The sequence below is a fragment of the Mixophyes fleayi genome, chromosome 1, assembly GCF_038048845.1.
Source record: "Mixophyes fleayi isolate aMixFle1 chromosome 1, aMixFle1.hap1, whole genome shotgun sequence".
NCBI lineage: Eukaryota > Metazoa > Chordata > Amphibia > Anura > Limnodynastidae > Mixophyes > Mixophyes fleayi.
Genome location: NC_134402.1, coordinates 103,390,876 through 103,416,744, shown reverse-complemented (window position 1 = coordinate 103,416,744; position 25,869 = coordinate 103,390,876). Strand labels below are relative to the sequence as shown.

Below are 25,869 nucleotides of genomic sequence, written 5' to 3'. Positions count from 1 at the left end.
TGTTGACCACAGGTGCTTAATATAGGGAGGTTGCCTGATCTGCCAATTAGTTAAAGGAACATACACTGGAGGTATGGAAAGGGCTGCGCATGCGCAGTCCCTCAGGATGGAGGACGGCCACGGTTCCTAAATGTCCGGGAAGAAGCACTCACAGTCCGGTGAGTGACACATTTACTGTGGGGCCCCAGGACACCTGCTTTCTGCCTGCCTGAAGAGGCCAGGAAACACTTCCTCCTAGCCGGTAATGGGGAGGCCATACTAGAAGTGAGGAGTCCTTCTCCCTATACTTCTACCAGACCAGACTTTGTCAGGCCTGCATTCTTGGACACTCGTAGTGGGTCCATATCTATACCAGATTTTGTGGAGTCTGACTCCGCCGGGACCTTAATCTCTTCTGCTCTGGTTTCTAAGTTCCGACTGTCATGTCAGCCCTTACAGCAGCCATTATCCCTCACTGCGGTTGACAGGAATCGAGTATCTAATGGCTCCATTACCACCGTCACCCTGCCTATTCGGCTGCGGGAAGGAGTCTTACATTCTGAGCTCATCAGTTTCTTGGTGTTACCACAGTCCATAAACCCTGTTATTCTGGGCTTACCTTGGCTTTGGACCCACTCTCCTCAATTCGATTGGATGCACGCTGAAGTGACTTCCTGAGCTCTCAATGTTTATCCTCTGTCAAGCCCATTCCAGTGTCTTCCACATGCCATGCACTTTCTCTGGAGTCTCTCCCTCCCGTTATGTATGACTCTTACCGTTATGTATTTAGCAAAGCAGAAACTGAGAGATTACCGCCTCATCGACCTTGGGATTGCCCTATCAATTTGATACCAGGGAAACCGATTCCCAAGGGTAGTGTCTATTGTCTTTCGTTCTCTGAGTCTCAGGCGATGTCCCAATACATCTCCGAAAACTTGGAGCGTGACTTCATTAGGAAAACCTCCTCCCCTGCAGGGACAGATTTCTTTTTTGTTAAGCAGAAAGATGAATCACTCTGCCCTTGTATTGACTATCATCACCTCAACGCTATTATTGTGAAGAACCGCTACCCATTGCCCCATATTACCTAATTATTTGAACGCATTAGTGACTCCAAGATATTCACCGACCTGGATCTCTGAGGAGCGTATAATCTTATTTGCATACGCAAAGGGGATGGATGGAAGCCTGCCTTCAACACCAGGGGTGGGCACTAGGAATACCTGGTAATGCCCTTTGGGTTATGCAATGCCCCAGCAGTATTTCAGGTGTTTGTGAATGAGATCTTCCAGGACCTCCTTTATTATTCAATTGTCATATATCTTGACGACATCTTAATTTTCTCCTGTGATATTCAGTCTCACTACGCCCATATGAAAGAGGTCCTTTTTCGCCTACGACAAAATCAATTGTATTGTAAGCTGGAGAAATGTGTATTCCATGCCTCTCAAATATCCTTTTTGGGTTACTTAGTCTCCGGTTCGGGGTCGGAGATGGATTCAGATAAGGTCTCAGCCATCTTAAATTGGTCTCTCCCATTAGGCATTAAGGCAATACAGTGATTCAATGGATTTGCAAATTATTATCAACAATTTATTCAAGACTTCTACAGTCTCATTGCATCCATCACTGATCTAAATTCTTTAAGGAGCCCTCCCAACCTTCCCACATTCCAACGAATACGGGTGAAAAATACGAGGTCAGACGCATTTTGGACTGCGTATATCCCATGGTCAACCTCAGTTCCTGGTACACTGGAAGGGTTTCTGCCCTGAAGTGAGGGATCCCTGGTGAAGACCAAGGGCCCGTTAGACTCTGCGCCTCCAGTTTCAGCAGTGCTAATACCAACAGGATGCATCACAGCCCAGTGTGACAAGTATGTGTTTAGCTCCTCCAATCAGGGCTCAGGACATGTTCCTCTTAACAGTTAAATACTGTCTGTTTTTTCATGTAGCACACAAATATTTGATAGCTTATTTGTACACTGAAATTTAAAGTTGATATTTGTGTGCTACATAAAAAAAACAGCCAGTATTTAACTTATGTGCAAAATAGCAAACTAAGTTGCACCCCTTGCATTGTAACATGGTTTTGTCCACGAGACTACTTAATGAATCAAGTGTACGCATGCAATAAGGTACTGAAATTTAATACATCACCATTATTCGTTTTTTCCACCTTACAATGAAATGTTAAAGCATGTTGTTACGTATTTATAAAAACGTTTTTAACTTATTGTTATTTTATTTACTGGAATTTATTTTATTAATATTTTATGACTAAAATAGCATAATGATTTTATTTAGTTCAATCATGAATAACAAAACAATTTTATCCACTTGAAAATATGGTATACTACAAAGTGCATATTTATTTCTAGTAAAATAAGTAATAAGTAAAATAAGCAAGACAAAATTTTGAAATGTTTATATTTAATCTTAGCAACTCCATGTTCCTCAAAAATTAACAACAGGGGTGTTTTAACGTTTCTTACAAAGCATTTATTCTGGTGTAATTGCAATAGTGAATGGTAACACATAAGGACACGTGACATTCCTGTCTGTGGTCATTCAGGGATACCGCCACTAGAGGTCCTCGTTCTATCCCCACACGTGCGCCCTCTTCCTCTCGCTGGTCTCTCCCTGAACTCTCGCGTGTGCGGCCTTCTCTTCCTCTTTCTCTCCCAGCTCGTCAAGATGGCAGTCGGCAAGAACAAGCGGCTGACTAAAGGCGGCAAAAAGGGTGCCAAGAAGAAGATGTAAGTACAAATATAGTTCTGGCAATTAGCGTGATGTGTGGGCGAGCTGTCCTGGTGCTGGCACCGGAGCCAGGGTGAAGGATGGCGCTGATATGAGGCGGATAGTGAGGAGCCCGGCTCCATGGGCAGCGGTGTACGGTGCACAGGCCTGGGACACACTGCTGCCTGCTCCTTCCCAGCATGACAGAGCCCGGTGCCTACCCCAGAGAGCAGTGTACCTGCTGGCGAGGCCGTCCAGCCATAGTTGGCACATAGCTTTACCTAACATGTTAGTACAGTGATTGCTTCTGGTGCATTATAATCTGCCTATGAATATGGTGATACTATATCTTGCAGCTACTGGGTCCTGTAACAGACTGACCTATGAAGCTGTGTTCATGCAGAGCAGAAGTACTGTGCCTCGGATATGGGCCAGGCATGCCTGTGTTATGAGCTTTCTATTCAAACTTTGTAGTTGTGACTAATTTCTAATGTTGCCTAAATGATCTAAAATGTCCAGAGCAGCACTACTTGTGTGTTCTAGCATATGGGGGTTTGGGACTGTATTGGTACTGTCAAAACTGAAATTTGGTGCCTTTCATTGTATCTTAGTGTTGACCCATTCTCCAAAAAGGATTGGTATGATGTTAAGGCACCGGCTATGTTCAATATCCGTAACCTTGGGAAGACGCTGGTAACAAGGACACAGGGAACCAGTAAGTAACCATACAGAAATTTTGTGGAAATGCTGTTTACAAAGGTCTAGAATTGCTGCAGTTGTCTAAAGCGTAACTGGTTGTCTTGAGATAGTGTGGCATGAAACTCTTCATAAAACAATCCCTTCATACACACACTGACAATAGTAACAAAACAATGATGAGAAGAGAAGTGTAGAATTGGTTTGCTTGGCTACAAATATTCAGGCCCTGGAAAATCACTTTATGAAGACTTTCCTGTTTAGTGTCTAAAGTATGTGCTTAAGGGTCGCCTGGTAAACTTGATTGGCCACTGCAAAACTACGAAAGGGGCCCATTGTGTGACACAAAACATTTTATTTCCTCAAAAAATACTTTTCTCCAAACATCACTAGGATATACATCTTGGTGTATGTGTTTGTGCAGCAGGTAATATCTTGTCTGTGATTTTCCCATTGGTCACATTGTACACCCTTCTGTGGTACTATCTTTAGCTGTTTCACTTAATCACTACATCTATATATAGTTTTCCTTAAGTGTTTAAAGTGGAACTTGAGTACAAATTATTTAAATGAAAATGAGTAAATTGGTGTTTTATATTAGCTAAAATTAGTTTGTAATGGTTTTATCATTGTTTTTGCTGGATTGGAGATGACATTAGTACAGCACTTTGGAAGAGATGGCAATAGCTAAAATTCTGTAACAGACTTGCTTTGTTTTTACAATTGTTAAAACTGTCTGCTATAGTGTGCTGGACAGGTAATGACCCTGTTTACTTGGCTAATAGCATAGTATTACACCTGTGTACATATAGCAGCTTCTGAGTTACTGAATAAAGTAATCACTCAGGAAAGGAGAAATTACAGTTCCTTCTCTAATGTAAGTGTGCAGCAAATATTGCACATCGCTGTTTATCATTTGACAATGCTGTAATATGCCCTTTTTTTTAACACTTATGAACACCATAAATTAATTGATATGCAGCCAAGTTCCTACTTCACCAGTTTAGGATTTTAATCGTCTAAGGGGCAGATTCAGTTATATCACTTTCATACTGCCGCCCTGGCAATATCCCGGGTTTTTGAAGCCGGGTTTTTGCAGGAGCTCGGAGCGTCCCAGCTCAGAAACACCATTCATACTGCACCTTGGACCCGGGTTGACCCCATTCATACTGCACAAGTCTGTGCCCTGGCAATTTGTGGGAGTCATCACCAGAGCACTTTTCATTGGCTGAAAGCTGGAATATGAAAAAAAACCTCTCTCTCTCTCCTATGCAAAAACCCGGGTTGCACCATTCATAGTGCAGGCAACCCGGGAATTACCCCTCGATAAATCCCGGGTTGAAGACCCGGATTTTTAGACCCGGGATTTTTCACTTGTACCATTCATACTGCACCAAGACCTGGGTCGTTTGAGCTCGCCCCAGGAAAAACCCGGGATTTTGGTGCAGTATGAATGGGGTATTAGTGACGAGGTGCCGTTGGACATCAGCTGGATGCCCCACTGTGCACCTTGCGGCTAATACAGAAATCTCTGCTCATTTCCCCTCGTGCCCCATAGACATTCTAGAGAAAATGAGCGATGGGGCACAAGGGGAAATGAGCGGAGATTTTAGTAAAAACTGACGTGATGTGTCTCCGTGGACTGTTCCGGAGACACATTGTCACCTTGTGGATAATTGAATCTGCTCCTTAATACACTAAAAAAAAATTACATTATGCAAACCATTCACTGGTTTTATTAAGTTTGCTTTCTTATTTATAGAAAAATTGAAATGATGACAAAATGTTTAGATCCCAAATTACTTAAATGATTGCTACCACTTGAGATTGATCTTTCATTCCCATTTGTTGCTGCCAAGAACGTGCTATTGCTATTTCCATACGTTCTCTCAAAACACATTCATTATTTGTCTCAAAACAGAAATTGCCTCTGATGGTCTTAAGGGCCGTGTGTTTGAGGTGAGCCTTGCTGACCTGCAGAATGATGAAGTAGCCTTCCGTAAATTCAAACTGATTACAGAAGATGTACAGGGTAAGAACTGTCTCACCAACTTCCATGGAATGGATCTGACCCGAGACAAGATGTGCTCTATGGTGAAGAAGTGGCAGGTATGTGCATCTAACCTTTACAGACTAAACTGCTTAAAAAGCTCCATTAGGGAGACTTCTTGTAGTAAGTAAATTCCCATTATATGCCTTCTGCATTCTAATATTTAACTAGGGGTTTCAAAGTTCAAGCAACTTTTTGTCACTCGCATGGTTTCTGTCAGTAGTATTAGTGATTATTTTATAAACTACTTGCATCTATTTACATGTGCTTAAAAATGCTTTGCTTTTTCATATAGAGCTACTTATGTTTTAAGGTGACTGTAAGTAAAGCACAAGTTTTATTTTTGTAGATGTTAAAAGAACATGTAGAATCAATATTGAACCCAAAAGAGCGCACACAATCACATATAACACACAGAAGTAAAATACTAAGGGGCATATTCAATTCCGATCCGCGGGATTGTGCCGGAACGACCGCGAACCTAATCCACGGTACCGTATTACCGTCAGTAGTGCGCATTTTCCGCGGTAACGCGTGTTACCGCAGATGGGGATCGGAATTGAATATGCCCCTAAGAATAAAATGTATTTTACTTTAGGATGTTGGAGCAAGAGAGCTTTAATTGTGTTATATGCAATAAAGTCACTGATTTTGTATCATTTCTATGTGATAAGGGTGTGCGCTTTTCGGTTCAGTATTGATTTGTATATGTAGATTAATAGGTATATCTTAGGCAGCACCCCAAAATATATTTCACATGCAACTTTTTGATACCTACAATAGAAGTATTTCATCAGATATCAGTGTAATTTTATTTTTTCTGGTCGTATGGGTAGGTGTAGCGCTAGTTGCTCTTTTCTGTAAAGAACATGTAGTTTTGGATATAGAGAGAGATTACTGGGCTAAATCTGCTCAATGATTTTAACTTTTATCAAGCCTGGTGTATTATATGTGACGGGAAAAGTTATATTTTGAAACGTATATATTGTGTCCCTCTGGTCAGCGCAGACGCCAGAGGTAGTGTGATTAGTCCTGCAAGTCTCCTAGATCCTAGAAATACAAAGTAGATATTGAACCATCCTCACGTCACAGCTTTGTCCCAATCAGCTTTACAAGCTCACACAGCTAACATTTCCTTTCTGCATGCCCCTTTATTACTCAGAACACCAGAAGAGGCATTAACGAGTGAGGCAGTATATATATATATATATATATATATATATATATATATTTATGTAATATTGCACAGTAAATCCAGTATTCATAGGAGGGTCCCCACAACGCAGTTGCTTTTTATTGCCAACCAAATCCCTGGTGGGAGATGGTCAGAAAGGACATACTAGAAATGGGATATTAAATTTGTATACTGGTCTTTGTTCAGTGTCTCTACAATTGGATCATCTTACCCTCATGCTTTATATGTGGAAGTGACTGTTTTAGCGTGCATGTTTTGTCTATGAAACATGAATATTCTTTTAATGCCACAAATGGTTTCTTGGTGTCTGACAGTTACACAATAACAGACTATTTAAGGGGAGTCAGGGATGCAGTGGAAATTCCCCTATTAATTTGTCCTTATTTATTTATTTTTTTAATCTTTATTTTGAACATAGTCGAATTTCTCATTTATTTCTAGATAATCACATGATGCAAATTGGGGAATATTTTTTTCAAGTTTGTTTGCTTACCAGTTGAATTTACTTGAGAAATGTCTCGTGTAGGAGAAAATGAGTTTCCATATCCAATCTGTGATCATTGGTCTTTGAGATTTTGTCCAATAAACACTAAAATCCCCAAGTAGTAGAGTAACCGAGGTCTGATGTCCCAGCCGTGCTCACAGCTCCTCTGTTAGTGCTCCAACTGACTGTGGCTAATGTGTTTGAACACAAACTGCAGGCACACCAATGGTTGAAGGAGCTTTATTTTAAGACTTGCAGTTAATGTTCAGACTTCTGGTTGTTGGTATATGTCACATCAGCATAAGTGCGTTATGTCCTGCAGTGTTGGCCGTACACATCAAGTTCTTATAGTTGGTAGAAATGATGGTTTACTGTCAAAAATATTAAAAATACTTATATATACTTATATAAGCCCATCAGGTGTGTTTGAGAAACACTTAAGTAAATGCTGTAGTGCTTGTTTCTGAGCGCAAAATGTTCACAATACAGCAACCAAATGGCTTTTATCTGTCTAGTGCAATCTAGGCAATGAAAGCAAGTGTCTTTACTATGGTTCCAGTGTTCACAGTTCAAACATTGCACCAATATGCAATGTTCATTTTAAGCCTTTATGCTGGACGTAGATAACTGTTAAATATACTGTCACTAAATATAGGTAGTAAAGATTTTTATGCTTGTCTCATAGACCATGATTGAAGCACATGTTGATGTAAAGACAACGGATGGCTACCTCCTCCGTCTCTTCTGCGTTGGTTTCACAAAGAAACGCAACAACCAGATCCGAAAGACTTCCTATGCCCAACATCAGCAAGTCCGCCAAATTCGGAAGAAGATGATGGAAATCATGACCCGGGAAGTGCAGACTAATGACCTAAAGGAGGTTGTTAACAAGCTGTAAGTGTCCAGTTGATATGTCAGGGAAAAAAATCTATTGTAACAAATGTATTTTTTTTTTTTTAAGGTTCCATGCGGGAATGAATGATGACAATGTTTCGGTCCCAAATGACAATCTGTGATTAACATTTTGAGATCACTCTCTGAAATTCCCGTTATTGAAAAACATGGAACTATCTAGGTGTTGAGACATTTCTAGTTTAACTCAGCATATTCCATCAGAATTCATGTGAAGTTTAGGTTTTAGCTTAGCTAAAAGTGGGGTAAAATGCTTACTTCTACATTATCTGGTTAAGTCCCAGTTCCACTAATGTTGAGTTAAAAGATCCTGCTGGCTCCTAAGTCTGCTTTATGTCAATATTTGCATGAATAATTATCTAGGCGAGTGTTCAACATCCAGCTTCACCTTTAGGTGCAGATGTCATTTATTCTAAAAATGTGTGCCCCCCTCTCCCACCAACTACATTTTAGCTGCATTTTAAGTATTTGGCAATCGTAAAGAAGTAAAGTGCTTCAATACTTGGTGCATGATAGAAGCTGACTTTGATGCCTCGGTATGAGAAAGTTAAATATTTAACTTGTTTCATTTTCCTCTCTAGGATTCCAGACAGCGTAGGCAAAGACATTGAGAAGGCCTGTCAGTCAATCTATCCTCTCCATGATGTCTACGTTCGCAAAGTCAAGATGTTGAAGAAGCCAAAATTTGAGCGTAAGCTTTTTGTTTAAAAATAAAAAAATTGTTCAGCTTGAAGAACATGTGCCAAATTTTGTCAAATATATTAAAGCAAAACTAAAAATAAGCAACAGGTTTGCAATAATTCTGAAAGTGAGCTGTCCTGTGCAGATAGTTTATGCAAGAAAGGGGAACCTGTTTAAATGTTTCACCTGTAAAATGGATTTAAGTGTGCTGTAGGTTTAGTGATTTGGTTTGGTTATGATCTATAAACTAGATACCCAATGGTATCTACTATGATTGCAGTTGTAAGTGTAGTCTGAACGGCGATGACAGGGTTGCTCTAGTGTGAGAATTACATGCTCACGAATGGAAGCATCTCATGGTTTTAAGCAAATAATGAGACTTTGCATTGCAACTGATCAACTGTAGATTTGTGCTGTGTTTTTTTTTGTTTTTGTTTTTTTAATGTATGTTTTTGAAATCTTTTATGCATTTTGCTCTGCAGCCATATTTTACAGTTGATAGGCCAGTTTATTTGAGCAATTTATGAATATATTTTCAGGGTGCTCCACTAGGCAGTTTTTTCGTGCCACTCTGAATCCTATTATAATATAATGAACCATTGATTCTCCTATTGGAACAGGCACTTTGTGAGCACCACAGCCAGTAGTGTGTGTTAGACCACTGACCACCAGTCTGAATAATCCTGGCAAGTGTGGGCAATAATCTCTTAATATGCACAGTATTAAAACTGTCCACACCTGGCTGGCAAAGTGTTCTGTGTAGAATTATTTTGGAGACTAGTTCATTAAATTTGTCTGCCATAACTGAACAGAAGAGTACTACATATTGATAGAAATTGCAGAATATATGATGAGTGAATACAGTTCTATTTGCTGCATGTTACCAGAGTTGGCTGTGCTATCTCCTCTTCAACATTGTACATGTATTTGTGAATGTTATTGGTAACATTTTGATAAACCACTTTAATTATGTTTACATGATTTAAAGCTAGAAAGATTACAGGCTACTTTCCTGGTTTCTTCAAGTCCTTTGCAATATCTTTTGGTCCTGTTTGGGTATAGTGACAAATTGTTGTCTCAAATGATTGGTGATTAAAACTAATGATATTGTTCTGATTCTATACAATTGTTTTTTTTTTTATCTCTGGATTCAGTTGTGACGGCATTAGATAATGGACACAAATATTTATTTTAATCCTTCATATTTTCTTTCCTTTTTGCAGTGGGCAAACTTATGGAGCTGCATGGAGAGGGTGGTGCTACTGGGAAGCCTGCCGGAGATGACACAGGAGCCAAAGTGGAGCGTGCTGATGGATATGAACCCCCTGTTCAGGAGTCTGTCTGAGATGATCAATCTGATGTAGCCTGTAAAAAAATAAACCATCTGTTCTATGTATTGCCTTGTGTGGTGTGCTTACACTCTGGGAAGTAAACATAAAACCCAAATTTAGTGTGTTAAATGTTGCCCTGTGTGTGTGTGTTTCTATGTGAGCCTTTTGGACACTACAAAAAGCTGCATGATGGAGAGCTTTCTTTTCATGGATATAGATATAGAAGTGCATTTGTTGGAGAATATCTTCCACAGCTTTCAAGGTAAAAGTGAAATCTTGCATAGTTATTTAGTATCTAAAAGTAAGCCATTAGACCACAAAGCAACAAATATTGAAAACATAATTTGTTTGGTTGTAAACAATTTTTTGACTGCTGGAAGGAAACCTCGGGACATAATGACATAACGACAATGTGACAAAGCAACAAACCTTATTTTCTGAATAGCATTTTTGGTCTCTTTACCAAATAATTGAGTAATATATAAAAACTGATACACATTACAAATCAGACCTGTGCAACACTGAGTGACCCTGCTTGTAACTACTACACATAAAATAAGTTCATATAAAAGCTACTTACAACCTTTACTTATATCCTGGTGTTTAAATGCTGCAGATCACCTGTCTACTACATTATTTCTTAAGTGGTATAAAATAGTTGCAGATGCACTAATATGCTTAGCTGTAGTGGATTGTATGTATGTGCCGTACAAAAATTCTCCAACTGGAGAACCTATGTATATTTATTGTTTTCTTGCTGTGGAACGCTGTGTTGAGTCCTTCGATGTCCAGAGTGTTGGTAGGCCTGAGCCAGAGGCTTGCAGTGTGGGTGTGGAGGTTGACTGAGGTGGGAACCTGGCCACAAGCTGTTTATTTTTTTTGTTGTTGTTAATGCATTTTGCCATTGTTCTGCATCAAGCAAGGTGATAAAAAGGTAGAAAGCCAGGGTCTTCATTCATTCCTGCCAATAGAGAACCTTGCTACTAACAAGCTAATCCATGGAGCAAACTTGTGCTCTTTATGCAAGTGGTGAGACTTTCCTTATTGTCTTCAAGAACCAGTCAGCTATAATTACAAAAATATATGTGCGCACGACAGCGGGTATTTGCACTATAGCCTCCACTATTGCTGTCCATAGAACAGTTGGCCACTAGCCCAATGAACTATATTATGCCGTATGTAAGTTGACTGACTTTTAATCAATGTCTTCAACATCCAGATTGCTAATAAGGGAGCCATGCAGGGCATCCATTATCCCTTCCTATAGTGCACTTGATTAGAAGCCAACTGAGGCATTATGCCTTCACTAACCAGATAAAACTTCTCAATGTCTTGAATCAGCTTGGTGCATTATCGAAACTAAAAAATGTTATCTGTTTAAACTTAGGTTGGCCCAGTTTTTTATTGATGTCTAATTTATGATCGGTATCTGGCCTATGAAACAAATGTTTTCTTTTCCTTTGATTAGCTGACCAATTAGCACATCTGTAGAGTATTGCTAAATTAGCCTGACTACATCTTGGCCTCAGTCTACGGGGAGACGTATGTGGGGTAGACGTATGTGATTTCTACACGAAGTGGGATTTTCTCACAAAGTGGACGAAAATGCACAGTTCGACAACACACTTGAACAAACATTGGACTACATTTGACTGAATTTTACTTCCAGCAATAAGCAACATCTGCCACAGCCTATTTCTGCATTACTTGTCTTTCTATATCGAACACTGCAAAGAGGTAATTCTTTAAAATCCCCTAACTTTTTGTCTTTAACTCCTTTTATCACAATGTGGAACAAATTGCTTTTCTTGGTCTCTTTTCATGGCATCATCTTTATAACTGTCATCTTTCACCCCTCCACCATCACAAACATTTGTTCATATTGCACCTGCATTACTCCACTCACCTCTAGTCAACACCCATGAACTGCTGTCCTATTTGTTATCTCTAACAAGTACAACCTCCACCTGTCGCCACAAAATAAAGTCACACATCTTACAATCCCCTTACCTATCTTTCTCTCACTCTGCTTCTATTAGCTGGTGATATATCACTTAATCCAGGTCCCCCACACTCCTCACACACATACATCAGAGCACTACCATTCTATAGCAAACTTCAAACACATCACCTGTTTCCCCTCTCTTCCAAAGTCCTTTAAATGTGCCCTTTGGAATGCACGCTCTGTTTGTAGCAAACTTACCTCCATACATGATATCTTCCTCTAACAAACATGGCTCATGCAATCACACTGCCTCAACTGCAGCACTTTCACATGGTGGCCTCCATCTCACCCACACCTCCAGACCTGAAGGCAGACAGGGAGGTGGGGTTGGACTACTTCTCTCCCCACAGTGCACGTTTACAGTTCTACCAAATGTTCCATCACTCACGTTCACATCTTATGAAGTACATGCTATTCGCATTTTTAATCCACTCTCTCTACGTGTTGCGGTGATCTATCGTCCCCCTGGAGCACACCAACAATTTATTGAGGATTTCTCTGCATGGCTCCCTCACTTCTTATCTTCAGACATCCCCACCATCATCATGGGTGACTTCAACATCCCCATTGATAACCCACCTTCCAAAGCTGCTTCCAAACTACTCTCTAACCTCCTCACTTGACCACTCCCAGTGGATTGAATCATCTACTCATAAGGATGGCCACTGCCTTGATCTTGTTTTCTCTAGACTATGCTCAGTGTCTCATTTTCTTAACACACCCATCCCACTCTCAGATCATCACCTTATCAGCTACTCACTCATCCCCACTGCTCTAACCTCTCTACTGTCTAACTCTACCAAGCCTCCTCATACACGCAGAAATCTGAATTCTATTAATCTTCAACAATTTTCCACCTCTCCAACACCTTCTCTTCCCTATCTCTACATTCTCATCCCCTGAGATGGCAGTACCCCATTTTCACCAAACCTTAGCAACGGCCCTTGATCAAGTCGCTCCAGCGACGCTACATACTACACGTCGACTTTGATGTCAACCGTGGCACACTAAAGCAACATTAAATCTTCAAAAACTGTCCCGTAAAGCAGAACGTCACTGGCATAAATCTCGCACTTCTAATGACTTCTTCACATATACTTCTGTCTACCACTCCTATCGAAATGCTCTGGACACTGCAAAACAAACATACTTCCAATCTCTTATCTATACTCGGGCTTCTAACCCCAAATGCCTATTTAACACATTTAAATATCTTCTCAATCCTCCCATCCCGAACCCTCCATCTACTGTCAGTGCTCAGGATCTTGCTTCCTACTTCAAGGACAAGATTAGACTATAAATGGTATCCTCTTCCTCGACAAGCAATCGGCTTAATTCCTTCCCACTACCCTCTGACACCCTCTCTTCATTTGACCCCACAAATGAAGAGGAAATTTCTATGCTCCTCTTATCTTCCTACTCTACCTCCTGTCCTCTTGATCCTATTCCCTCGCAAATTGGTAGATCCCTGTCTTCTGTGCTCATTTCACCTCTAACTCAAATCTAATCTCGCTCTCTACTGGCATCTTTCCATCATTATACAAGCATGCAGTGATTAGTCCTATTCTAAAAAAACCAAGATTCCGACCCAAACTCGTATCAAATTACCGTCTCATCTCTCAGCTGCCGTGCCCCTCCAAGCTTCTAGAGAGACTTGCCTACACTCACCTCACACGCTTTCTTTCCGCTAACAACCTGTTGGATCCTCTTCAGTCTGGCTTTCGTTCTCAACACTCCACAGAGACTGCGTTGACCAAGGTTGTAAATGATCTGATCACTGCTAAAACTGAACGACATTACTCTCTCCTAATTCTCCTGGATCTCTCGGCTGCATTTGACACCGTTGACCACTCTCTTCTCATACAAACGCTGCAATCCCTAGGTCTTAAAGACACTGTTCTATCCTGGTTCTCATCCTACATTTGTAATCGCTCTTTCACTGTTAATTTCTCTGGGGCCACCTCTGCTCCGTTTCCCCTATCAGTTGGAGTACCACAAGGCTCAGTGCTAGGTCCTTTGCTGTTCTCTATACCGCTTCTCTTGGAAATCTAATAAGTTCCTTTGGCTTTCAGTATCATCTCTATGCGGATGATACCCAAATCTATCTATCCTCTCCTGATCTCTCGACATCTGTGTTGTCCCGTGTAACTGACTGTCTTTCTGCCATATCATCTTGGATGTCCTCTCGCCAACTCAAACTTAATCTTTCCAAAACAGAGTTAATAATATTCCCACCCACCAACAAGAGCATACCTGACATTTCTATCTCTGTTGATAACATGACCATAAATCCAACCCCACAAGCTCGCTGCCTAGGTGTAATCCTTGACTCGCACCTATCCTTTGTTCCCCACATTGACTCTATATCTAAATCCTGCTACATACATCTAAAGAACATTTCCAGAATTCGCACATATCTCACGCAAGACACCGCAAAAACCTTAATTCATGCACTCATCTCCCGCATTGACTATTGCAATTCCCTCCTTACTGGTCTTCCCAGAAACAGACTCAAACCTCTACAATCTATTTTGCACGCTGCGGCAAGACTGATTTTCCTTGCAAATAGTTCTTCCTCTGTTGAATCACTCTGTAATTCTCTACACTGGCTGCCTGTTTTGTACCGAATCCAATATAAAATACTTTTACTAACCTACAAGGCCATCAACAAAGCTGCACCAACATACATCTCCTCTCTTGTCTCAAAATATCTCCCAACTCGGCAACTCCGTTCTATACAAGATTTGCATCTCTCATCCACCCTCATTACATCCTCTTTTTCCTGGTTACAGGACTTTTTTCGGGCTGCACCCACTCTATGGAATTCTCTCCCTCGCACAGTAAGACTCCTCTGGTCTACAAACTTTCAAGCGTTCTCTGAAAAACCTACCTCTTCAGACAAGCTTATAATATTCCTCAGCCACCCTCTTAACCTCTCTACCTTTAGCCTGTTACACAATTTCACACAAGACAACTACCCCCTGACCAACATTGTTGTGTGATGGGTTCATTTAGCTTATGAGTCACTTTTACCTTTGCATGCTGGCTGGGCCAAAATGCTAAATGTAGACTTAACCTCATGTGTCAATCTTCCATTGTCCCATAGAGTGTAAGCTTGCTAGCAGGGCTTTCTAACCTCTTTGTCTGTTTTACCCAGTTTGTTTATTAGTTTACTATGTTTGTCCCCAATTGTAAAGCGCTACAGAATGTTAGCGCTATATAAATAAATGATGATGATGATGGTATTCCTCCATGTCTTCTAAGAGCCTGTGCAACTTTCAAGGTATAAACAAAAAGGGAAACCACTGGATGGATTTTAAACCACAGCCTCCTTATAAGAGAATATGGCCACTAGCTACTTAGCCAGCTCATACTGTGTGAAAGTGCTTTGACTTTACGCAATGTTTGCAGTCATTCTGCAATATTCAAGGTACTAAAATTGTAGCATGCCAGGGATTTGAAGCATGGCCTCCATTACTCCTTCCCATAGACCAACTACCAAGCACTTTCATGAGTTTGGTAAGTGATGTCTAAAGTTGAGTGACATTACTCAATGCCTTCAACCAGTTTATTGCAACATCTAAGGTACTAAAAGTGGATAAAAGCAGTATATAAGGTACCATGGCCTACTCTATCATAGTACATACCTTACCACTTGCACACTCAGCTTTTGCATGCCTTATGGATGAACTGTGACTTGCCTCAATGTATTTATCCATACAAGGTATTAAAAATAAAGCCAGTCTAGAGACTTAAATTAGGGTCTCCATTTTCCCTGCCCATAGGGAAGCCTGCTACTTGCTCACTGAGGCAACTTGTGTTTTAATAAAATTGAGAGACTTTCCTAGAAGTCTATCACACTGCTACAACATCCAATGTACTACAAAGGGCAGCTGGCATTTCAACCAGGGCCTTCACTTGCTTTGCCAATAAAGCACCTGGTCACTAGCTTCCTGAGCCATATCCTGCCTTAAGCAAGTGGAGTCTTTCTTCATTGCCTTCATACAATTTATTGCAAAATCCAAGGCATGTGGATATATTCGATGTGCATGTAAGGGAGGTGTCATGATATGTGGGAGCATTGATGGGCATGTAAATGCCATGCAGGGATGTCAGATGGCATGTAAGGAACATTTGAAGAGGTCTGATTGGCATATAATTGGCTTTATGGGATCTCAAATAGCAGGCACCCAGGGGATTCAAACCATTATCATTTCCCATAGAGAATCTGGCTACTAGCCCTCTTAGCATAAGGAAGTGGGGTGATTTTCTTCAATGACTTCAACCAACCTGCTGTATTATGCCAGGTAACAGAGAAGGCTCTCCATGATATTTGATCAAGAGGCACCACCATCATAAACTACCTGGAGACTAAACAATTGAGCTCAATTATATCTTAAGTTAATGAAGTGACTTTAAATAATCTATTCTGCTGTAACATATAACATACTAAAAAAATGGCTTGACAATAATAGTTTGAATGTCTCTGTAAATGTAACTAATACATATTGTCGGACAACCTGTTAATTGTAATTTACAAAATGTAGATTAGATACATCTCTTCATTAGATAACTATCTTCTGTTTCTACCTTCAAGATTTGATGGATACTTTATAACTGCAATATTTGTTAATGTTATGATTTATGTTTGTAGCTCTGCTATTATACTAATATTTAGATACATTTATAGATGCACTTTCATGTATTTCAAAAGTTGTGTCAAGCAGGAACCATAGATTGATATCTCAAGTTATTCATGGTTTAATATTTACAGATGAGGCAGACAAACTTTGACACTCTTTTCTATCCTTATGCAATTGCTTTGCTTTACAGTGCCCACTTTTTTTTTTACCTCTAAATGTTCAAAATACATTCACATTAAAGGGGTGCATGCACTGGGGTTTGGGAAGACCCATGTAAAATAATCACTCTTACTAATACTAAAATAAAGAATATAAGATTTTTGTTCCTAGAATGACAGGGGTATTAATACAAACTACAATTGGTTGTGATTTTCCGCCAAGAGACCCGTTTCTATGATTCAGAGCATGAAAAATTAAGCCTGCTTAAGCCAGTAATAGTGGCGACAGCATAGCTATGGACTGTGACATTTTATAAACTCTTTAAGAGGCCGTACCGGTACTTTAAAATATAAGAGGAGATATAACAAACATCTTAAAACTGTTCTATGCAAACATTTACAAACAAGAACCACTAAATAATAGAAATAAGGACAAATTTTAGGATAATGTTCTCCTGTCGTAAATACCAGATGCTGAAAGAGAGGAATTCTTCAAATTGTCGCAGTCACTATTGGAAGAACTTCAAAGAACTTTTATAATACTATCAAATTTGAAGATATATACTTCCAATGCTTTTCAATAGTGCAAAAATAAATGTTTTACTCAAAGGAGGGACACAGAACTGCCAGTCTCATATGGACCAAATTCACTTCTAAAGATGGACTAAATAAAATTCTCAATATCTTACTCTCTTTAGATGCCAAAAAGGTTTTTGACTTGGTGGTTTGGGATAACCTCTTTTAGACAATCCACAGATTTATAATTCCAACTAAATATATTCAATTAATACAGGCGTTCTATACAAAATCATCCACATAAATATTGGCAAATGGGCATATTTCACCTCATATTCAAAGGGGAACATGTCAGGGATGTCCCCTATCCCCATTTGCAATTGTACTAGAACCATTGGCCATAGCACTACGGAAATATCCGTCCTTCATAGAGATACATAAAGGTAAACAAAAAATTAAATTGTCTCCTTTTGCAGATGACCAGTTCTTATTAATATCTAATCCGACAACTTCTATTGCAGCAATCTTAGACGCCATTTCGCTTTTTAGCTCCTTCGCAGGCTATAAAGTTGGAAATTCTCTCTCTAACCCAAATGCTATATTCCAATCGCCTCAAATATCCACAAATAAAATAACTCGAGATGTATTGAAATACCTTGCAATATGTATTCCCTCTAAAATATGTAACTTATACAAATTCAACTTTTTGCAAATTATAGCCAAAATCACCCAAATGATTAACTGGAAAAATGTAAAAATTATCTCTACTGGGCAGAGCAGTGGTAGTGAAAGGCATATATTCCCCAAACTTTCATATTGTAGCCAAATACTACCCATTCGCAAATCTGATGTGATTAGTAAATTTATATGGCAACAGAAAAAAAACAACTAAAATTGCTTGAAGCAAAATAGGACTCCATTGGGAGACATTGCAAGACATTGGGGTATAGTAGGTGGGACTAGGAGTTTAAGCACTTTTCATACATGCTTGATCCCCACACTCCTCTCCTGTACAGACCTTCGTTTTGTATAACCAAGAAGAGAAGAAAGGACCAACAAGGCCAAAAATAGAACCAAGTAACTTTAACAGAACCAAACTACTTACAGAGCAAAGGGAGGGTGCATGACCGCCTTTGTCTTGGTAAACACTTGGAACGCAGTGGCTAGATCGAAGGTCAGGGCACTGAACTGGAAGTGAGAACTCCATACAGCAAGACAGAAGACACATTGGTGTCCCTTCCAAACTGGTACATGTAAGTAGGCATCTTTGATATCTTTGGAGACCAGGAACTTTCCCTGTTCCATGCTTGCAATGACTGTGTGCAGGGACGCCATCCGAAACCTGAGAATTATGACTTGCCTTTTGAGGGTCTGCAAGTTTAGAGTGGGACAGAAGGACCCGTCTGGCTTGGGGACCAGGAAGAGGTTGGAATACAATCCCTGACCTTTTTCTTGCTGTGGGACCCGGACAATAAGGCCATCCGGAAGAAGGCTTCTGGATGGCCTTCTACTAAGGTGAGAAGTTCCATTCTTGGAACGTCACCCTGGATACCTCTCACTAGCTTCTCTGAGCATAACTGGATGGCTTTATTAACCCATGGTATGGTCATGTTTGGTCTAAAGAAAGTGCCTGCCGCGACATAAGCTGAGCAGAGGGCTAGGTTACACTTCTCGTCAGTGGGGTCCCTTAGAGAAACCCTGCCGTGAAGGAATAGCAGAAGTAGTGGACAGACGAGCTACAGCGGTATCCACCCTATTTAACGACCTCCTCTGCCAGGAGATGATAAAGATTTAAATCTGCCTGGCATCATAAATTGTTTATTTGGCTTCTGCCAAGCATCAGACACCATGTCCATCAACTAAGGATAGGGTGGGAAACAGGCTACCTGTGACTTTGTGTTAGGAACTCTTCCAGCCGGCACAACACAACCCGGAGTCTACTCTGCCAGTCAGGTGTTCACTGGAGCCCCTGATGGTGGGAACAGACTGGGCTGCAGACTGACAGAGGGTCGTGAAGTGTGTACCGGCTGGGGAGAACCCAGGCAAGAAGAGTCAGGTCCACGCAGAGGTCAAAAGGCCAGCAGCAGGTATCAGTATCGATGAACAAGCCGAGGTCAGAGGTCACAGGCAGAGAAGCGGAACGGGTAAACGAGCCAAGGATCAGGGTCACAGGAAACACAAGCGAAGTCCAATACAAAGCCAAGGGTCAAACACGGGTAGTCAAAACGTAGATAACAGGATACAGGAACTGGAACAAGCAGGTCAGCAGACTGGAGCACAGAAGCTATAACCGGCAATGAGGCAGCAGACCTCATTGCCTTAAATACAGACACAGACCAATCAGCAGTTGAACACACTCCTGCAGGCTAATTTACTAGTATCCAGCAGGGCCAATCAGGGCTTGCCCCTGACCTACACAGTTGCAGGCTAATGCCTGTTAATAAGCCTAATAGAATCAGCCCACAGGCTGCCTGCTATGCGCATGCGCCCGGCTACCAGCACCGCCGGGATGCAGCGCTAGTGTACTAGCGTCTGGCCGTTGCCCTGGTGACGGCCGGACAGAAAGAGGAAATGACGTCCCGGTCGTCAAGGTGACGGCCGGGACGCTGGGGCGCATGAGAAGCGAGCCGCGGCGGCTGTGAGTACCGCTGCGGCTCGTGACACTTTGGTCTCTTAAATAGGGCGAATGCCTAAAAGGCCATAGGCTCAGGTTCCACAAAGCCCAAAGAGTGTTCGATTACTAGGATGAGATTATCCACATTGTTAGTGGATGCAGAATCCTCAGAGCTAAAAGGGTCTTCCTCTTGTAAATCAAGATCCAACTCACCATCCTCTGCGACCTCTTCGGACCTTAACATCACCTTAGTGAGTTCGGGCACTGACACTACCAGTGATCTAGTACAGACTGACTCCTCCAGAGCTGCTGACACCTGAGTGGGAGTACGTCGTTCACAGATCTCAGCTTCACAAACTGCAAAGAGCATCTGGGTTAGGCTGTCCAGAATATAATTAAGTATTATAATTTGCACATATAATGCAGCACAGATGCACCAGCGGGTCTCTTACCCTTGGAAGTCCCCTCTTCAGATATAATGCAATGTTAGAAAAGTGTCAAAGGATAAATATTTTTTTAAAAAAAACCATATATAAAAATAATCTATGTATCCATAAAGAGATTTTTTTATAGATATAGAGAGAGAGAGCGAGAGACACACACACACTATATAATATATATATATATATATATATATATATATATATATATACACATACATACACACACACACATACATACATATATATATACATATACATATACACATACACATATACATACACACATATATACATATACACAGTCAAGTCCATAAATATTGGGGCTTCAACACAATTCTCATATTTTGGGCTCTATACACCACCACAATGGATTTGAAATTAAACTAACAAGATGTGCTTTAACTGCAGACTTTCAGCATTAATTTGAGGGAATTAAAATCCAAATCAGGTGAACAGTGTAGGAATTACAATGGTTTATATATGTGCCTCCCACTTCTTAAGGGACCAAAAGTAATGGGACAAAGTAAACAATCCTACAAACTTTCACTTTGTAATACTTTTGTTGCAAATCCTTTGCAGTCAATTACAGCCTGAAGTCTGGAACGCACAGACATCAAAATTAAATCAACATCAAATTTATTAAAAGGTGCATCGCAGCAGATATCATGGATATCTGCTGCTTTGCACTCCTGATCGTTTTTGCGAACAGTCACCGTTCAACAGTATGGTGACTGCTCTGGCCGCAATCTAACAAGTCCTGAATTATTTTTTTTTCCGGGAACTTGTCATGTCAAGCTGGCGTACATTATCAGAAATGAACAAATCCAATGCGGTCCGAAGAGCAGAGCTGGACAGCGCATGTGTGGAGGAATCACATGATCCTTCCCTGTCACTCACAGCTCTCTCTCTGCAACGATAGTTGCAGAGACAGAGCAGGGATCTTTGAACTGCACATGCGCAATTGAAGAATGAAGAGGAACGAAGAACACCTGGAGGAGATCCTGACACAGCGCGTCCCGAAGAGGGGGGTAAGTATGATTTTTTTTATCACAGAAACAGCAGTTTTTCTGTGATCCGTTTTTAATAAATTTGAGAAATAGTTCAATCCTTATCCATGCGATAAGGATTGATAACTATTTCTCATTTTTGCCGATGAATGATAAATGTGCCCCTTAATGTCTTACATGCTGAAATACAAACCATCCAAACAAAGACACAACACTATGATATATTATAAATTATTTTTTATTATGTAGCGTTCCAGTAATGCATACTTGCCCAATGAAAGGTTTTAAACAAATTACCCCCTTTGTGATACACTCCTCTCGTGTTCAGTAGGCCATTACCAAATGCATATTACACTTATCACCTCCACATGTTTACAATATTACAGTCTTGGGAAAGCAGTCAAGATCCTTAAAGTGCATTGCTGTCAGAAGATAGGACATACGTGTTGGGTTTAGGCAGTCGCTGCATCTACGGTATTATCTCAGTAAAATAAAAAGATGCAGAAGAATACAATAGGAAAAAAAAAAAGGAAACAAAGTGGAAATCATCTCATTCAAAGCCCATGGGTTTACAAGTAATGTGACAGGGAGACATTCAGTTGTGAAGTAGTGTTTTAAGTGCAACCCCATACACTGACCATGTTTGACCATTACACATGATTTTTGTTTCTATTTTACATCAGAATGTTGAGTCATTCAGCATAGAAAAATGATACAGTCTTCATAAAAAGTAGTATTGTACACAGTGTCTCAAGGAATGATTAGAATAAAATCCATTGAACCTACCCTGTATGTGGACATTCAAGGTCCATTTATGCACTAATTGGTACAGTGCAACTTATTTCTGAAACGCCAATTGATGCTTTATGACGTTTTGCCCTCTCTTGGGTCATGTATGGATGGATGGATGGATGGATGGATGTATACCTGTTTCAAAGCTTAGCAGGTCAGTGAGCTTATGTGGTTATATCAATGGCTGACAAACACAATCTCTAAAAAGAAAATTATTGTGACACATGATTTGTCATTAACGAAAGAGAAAGGAAAAATAACCACATCCTAAAGTAATGTATTTAATAAATGTGCACTGTGGTCACGGCCAAGGTACACTTGAAGCAGTGTACTTTGGTTATGAGTGCTATTTACAAACTATCAGAGGTTCGTATGCATCTGTTCAACAGTCTGTGCGCAGAGATCGATATGAGTAGGGACTCTATAGGTCCCAGTCTTCTCTTCTATTCTGCAGTGTGGATTTATGCAGTCAGTTTCTTTAGGAGTAAAGAAGTTTTTAACCATCAGAGTGCCAAAGAGCGCACAACACATTGTGACTGCTAAAGCACCTCGTTGCAGACAAAATAAATGCATCTTTGCATTATTGCAAGTGTCCACAGAGTACAATTTACTCCTACAAAGTGTCATATCCCCAAGCCAGTGATTTTAAAAATAATCACTGCTTTGTTTCATGCAAGGACTGAACAAGGATGGGGCAGGTGGCTCAGGTTAGGATGGATTGTCCTGAAGCAGCGAGTCAGTGAGTGAATGGAGCATTTCTAGGAGAGTAATAAAAGTGAATGCACAGTATAAACTGTACTGAATATGAGAGCGGGTAAACAATGACAGTACGTAATAACAGAAAACAATATGTAGTGGTAAGGAGATGAAATAAATTCTGAACATTAACATGTCACTGTAATGTACATAGGCACTAAATGGATTGTAGCTACTACAAACTCTAAAGCAACCCGGCCATGTGGATCTGTACTATTTCTCCATGGAATGCTTTGAGCTATCCTGGCCACTGTAAGACAATGTGATATCTGCAATATGATCATCACTTTCAGAAAGTACAATACAATACAGGACATTACACGTAGCGTGCGCCCAAGCTGGCCATATATAATACTGACCACGCTCACTTCCAGACACTTGCGGCCTCATATGTAGAAGGTAGATCAGAAGTCAGGATTTATTGGCAAACACAATAAAGGACATTCTTCTTTAAGCCCTTTACATTGCTACATGGCCTGTGATATGTATTTACCATCTCTGGCTGGACTTGATATATTCATACAGAACAAGCAGGTAAACAGCGCATACAGAAACCAGAACAAAACATTGTCTTTTGTAAAATTAAAGGAAAAAAAACAAACCCAAACAAACAAAAACAATACATAGTGCAAAAATTTTCACACAATCGATATAAAAAGTTCAGTTGGCACCAAAGGTGATAGTCTGTTTTGTGAGAGGGTACAATGCAATGTCCGCTGCATACTGCTAACATCTCTGAACAAAGTTCTTTGGAAATATCCCCGTTCTTCCGTGGAGCTCTCCGCTCATCCATTCATTATCTACTGACTCCAGTGCAGAGATCAGATCACCAGCCTGGCAAGGACACAGAGAGGCTTTACTTACACCTGGCATTCTCTTTCACATCTACTTACATGGTGTTACTCATTATGATCACTCTTTAAAGAATCACAAAAAGAAACAGCAGTCAAAAAAAGCAATGATAGCGGGTTATACACGATCGAATATTTGTTTGTGATGTCAGGTCCCATCATTTAACAGGACGGAAGATTAAACCAAAAATGAAGCAGATTGAACAAGACATTATATAGGAATGAGCTGCTTATTTCAGAATACCTTAAATGAAAGCTCATCTCCGTTCTCCCCACAGAAGTCATAAAGTGCCCTAGCCATCCCTGGCTTTCCTCCTGGAGATGGCCGTGCTGTTAGTCCTGCAATAAAGATGCAGAAATCACTATGTACAGTAAAGTGCATGTTATGAAATAGTTTAGGTTGTTGTATGATCCTTTCTGCAGTCACACTTTATTACATCAGAGGTCACTTGATTGTATTAATATTGTTATACAACTTCCTCCATGTGGAAACCCTGGAAAAAATATTGATTGATCAGCTTTGCTCTATAGATTAAACCAGTGGTTCCCAAACTGTGTGCCAGGAGGGCCTCGGCCAGGGCCAGTGGTAAGCAAGGCGGGGGACTACTAGGTAATTTTGGCTTAGGGGTGCCTTGAAAAAAATTTGGAGACCCTAAGGGTGCCTTGAACTGAAAAAGTTTGGAATCCACTGGATTAAATGATTAGTGGTAAGAATGTGCATCACTTATTCCGCTTGTGCACTTACAAAGTGTCTCCATCTTTATGATGATTTAGCGGGGCATATATGGAAATGCATTTCTAAATCCCTTCCCAGCTCCAGCCTCCAGTAAATCTGCACATGCTGAACGGCTTAGAATCTACAGACACTGATAGTACCACTGCCTGACTCTCTCTTTGATTTGTCTTGAAGTGAAGTCAGGGCTCACTGTAAAAACACGTAAGTGGGTACAGACCTCAGATTAACACCGCCTACTAGTCGTGGCTACTGTGGGAAGAAATCGGTCGTCAGTTTTGCATAGAGGGATCTAATTCAGGGAAAATAATTAAAGGACTTTACCATATAAGCAGTGTAGCTAGGATGAAAATAAACTCATTTTAACTACGGTACTCCAATTTGTATAAAACCTTCCCGCCGATAAAACTACCTTTTTCTGAGAAAGTCCTTTGTCCATATCGGAATCAATCTCAGATCATGCTTTTACATTCCTATAGCTCGAATTGCATAAGAGACAACAGCTTGAGGAAATGGTTTACTTGCCGTCTATTTGTAAACTGATAATAAAGGGACACTTTAATATTCAGACATCTGACAGAGCATAGATAACTCATCAACATGGAGGATACAGACATTTGTACAACCTGGAAAAATATTTTCTCTGCTAATCAAAAATCTGGGTCAACTTGCAAATGTTTTATAGATTAAGTCAACATAATGGATATATTTCCTGAAATTAATCTATTCACACTAAAAATACACATTTGTATTATGCCCAGAAATATTTTCATTGTGACAAATACTGATTAAGCAGAAACTGACAGCCATGTCTGACAATCCGAGATGTATGGTTGTGTATATAAAATATACACGCAAACACTCTGAATTCCTAAATCTTTGACCTTACCAACAGCAATGGAACTCACTCGGCGCAGGAATCTATTTATATTAAATATAGATATTAAATATCTATATTGCTCCTGATTACAGTGGTATTTTAACACCTTTAACATTTTAAATTTAATACACACCTGAGCAGTGCTGTACAAACGCAGTTGGCAGAATCCCTTCTCTGCCATTAAGTCGCCCTTTGTACCACTCCAGGTCTAAACGTTCTACAATCAGGATCTTGTCTCCTTTTCTAAAGGACAGGTCATCTTCTGCCTCTGCAGTGAAATCATACAGTGCTTCACACCACTCCCCAGACAGTCGGCTTTGCTGTGATAGAGATCACAAGAAACTAGTGACATGAGTGGCTTGAACCTCGTTAGGGTGATGTCGGGGGTCTGGTCTAAAAACTTAT

General features: G+C 40.3%; 2 protein-coding genes and 1 non-coding gene across 5 annotated transcripts in view; 2 read left to right on the top strand and 1 right to left on the bottom strand.

The window, feature by feature from the left end:
• Positions 1 to 2,627: 2,627 nt before the first annotated feature.
• Positions 2,628 to 10,131, top strand: RPS3A (ribosomal protein S3A). The gene is made up of 6 exons (XM_075198859.1): positions 2,628 to 2,737; positions 3,329 to 3,432; positions 5,335 to 5,522; positions 7,828 to 8,036; positions 8,636 to 8,745; positions 9,959 to 10,131. The coding sequence occupies exons 1-6, from the start codon at positions 2,676 to 2,678 to the stop codon at positions 10,078 to 10,080; spliced, it is 795 nt and encodes a 264-aa protein (XP_075054960.1). The 5' UTR covers positions 2,628 to 2,675; the 3' UTR covers positions 10,081 to 10,131.
• On the top strand, positions 8,116 to 8,187 carry LOC142137209 (small nucleolar RNA SNORD73). Its single transcript, XR_012687853.1, has one exon. It is a non-coding gene; the product is annotated as a small nucleolar RNA SNORD73 (small nucleolar RNA).
• An 11,541-nt stretch (positions 10,132 to 21,672) lies between the features above and the next one.
• The window catches only part of SH3D19 (SH3 domain containing 19), a 65,350-nt gene continuing 61,153 nt past the window's right edge, over positions 21,673 to 25,869 (bottom strand). For 2 of the 3 annotated variants that reach the window (XM_075198830.1, XM_075198839.1), the window contains exons 19-21: positions 25,598 to 25,784; positions 24,096 to 24,190; positions 21,673 to 23,834 (exon numbers count right to left, since the gene is read on the bottom strand). In XM_075198830.1, coding sequence (XP_075054931.1) covers positions 23,727 to 23,834; positions 24,096 to 24,190; positions 25,598 to 25,784 — 390 coding nt within the window. In that variant the 3' untranslated portion in view covers positions 21,673 to 23,726. Of the gene's footprint in view, positions 23,835 to 24,095; positions 24,191 to 25,597; positions 25,785 to 25,869 lie in introns of those variants that run through there. The other variant, XM_075198846.1, reaches the window with a different exon arrangement.

Excerpts from the sequence above, each read along its gene's own strand:
- RPS3A (XM_075198859.1), top strand. The coding sequence starts at position 2,676 with ATGGCAGTCGGCAAGAACAAGCGGCTGACTAAAGGCGGCAAAAAGGGT. Across the intron at positions 2,738-3,328 it reads AAGGGTGCCAAGAAGAAGAT|TGTTGACCCATTCTCCAAAA; the intron begins GTAAGTACAAAT and ends ATTGTATCTTAG. Across the intron at positions 3,433-5,334 it reads AACAAGGACACAGGGAACCA|AAATTGCCTCTGATGGTCTT; the intron begins GTAAGTAACCAT and ends GTCTCAAAACAG.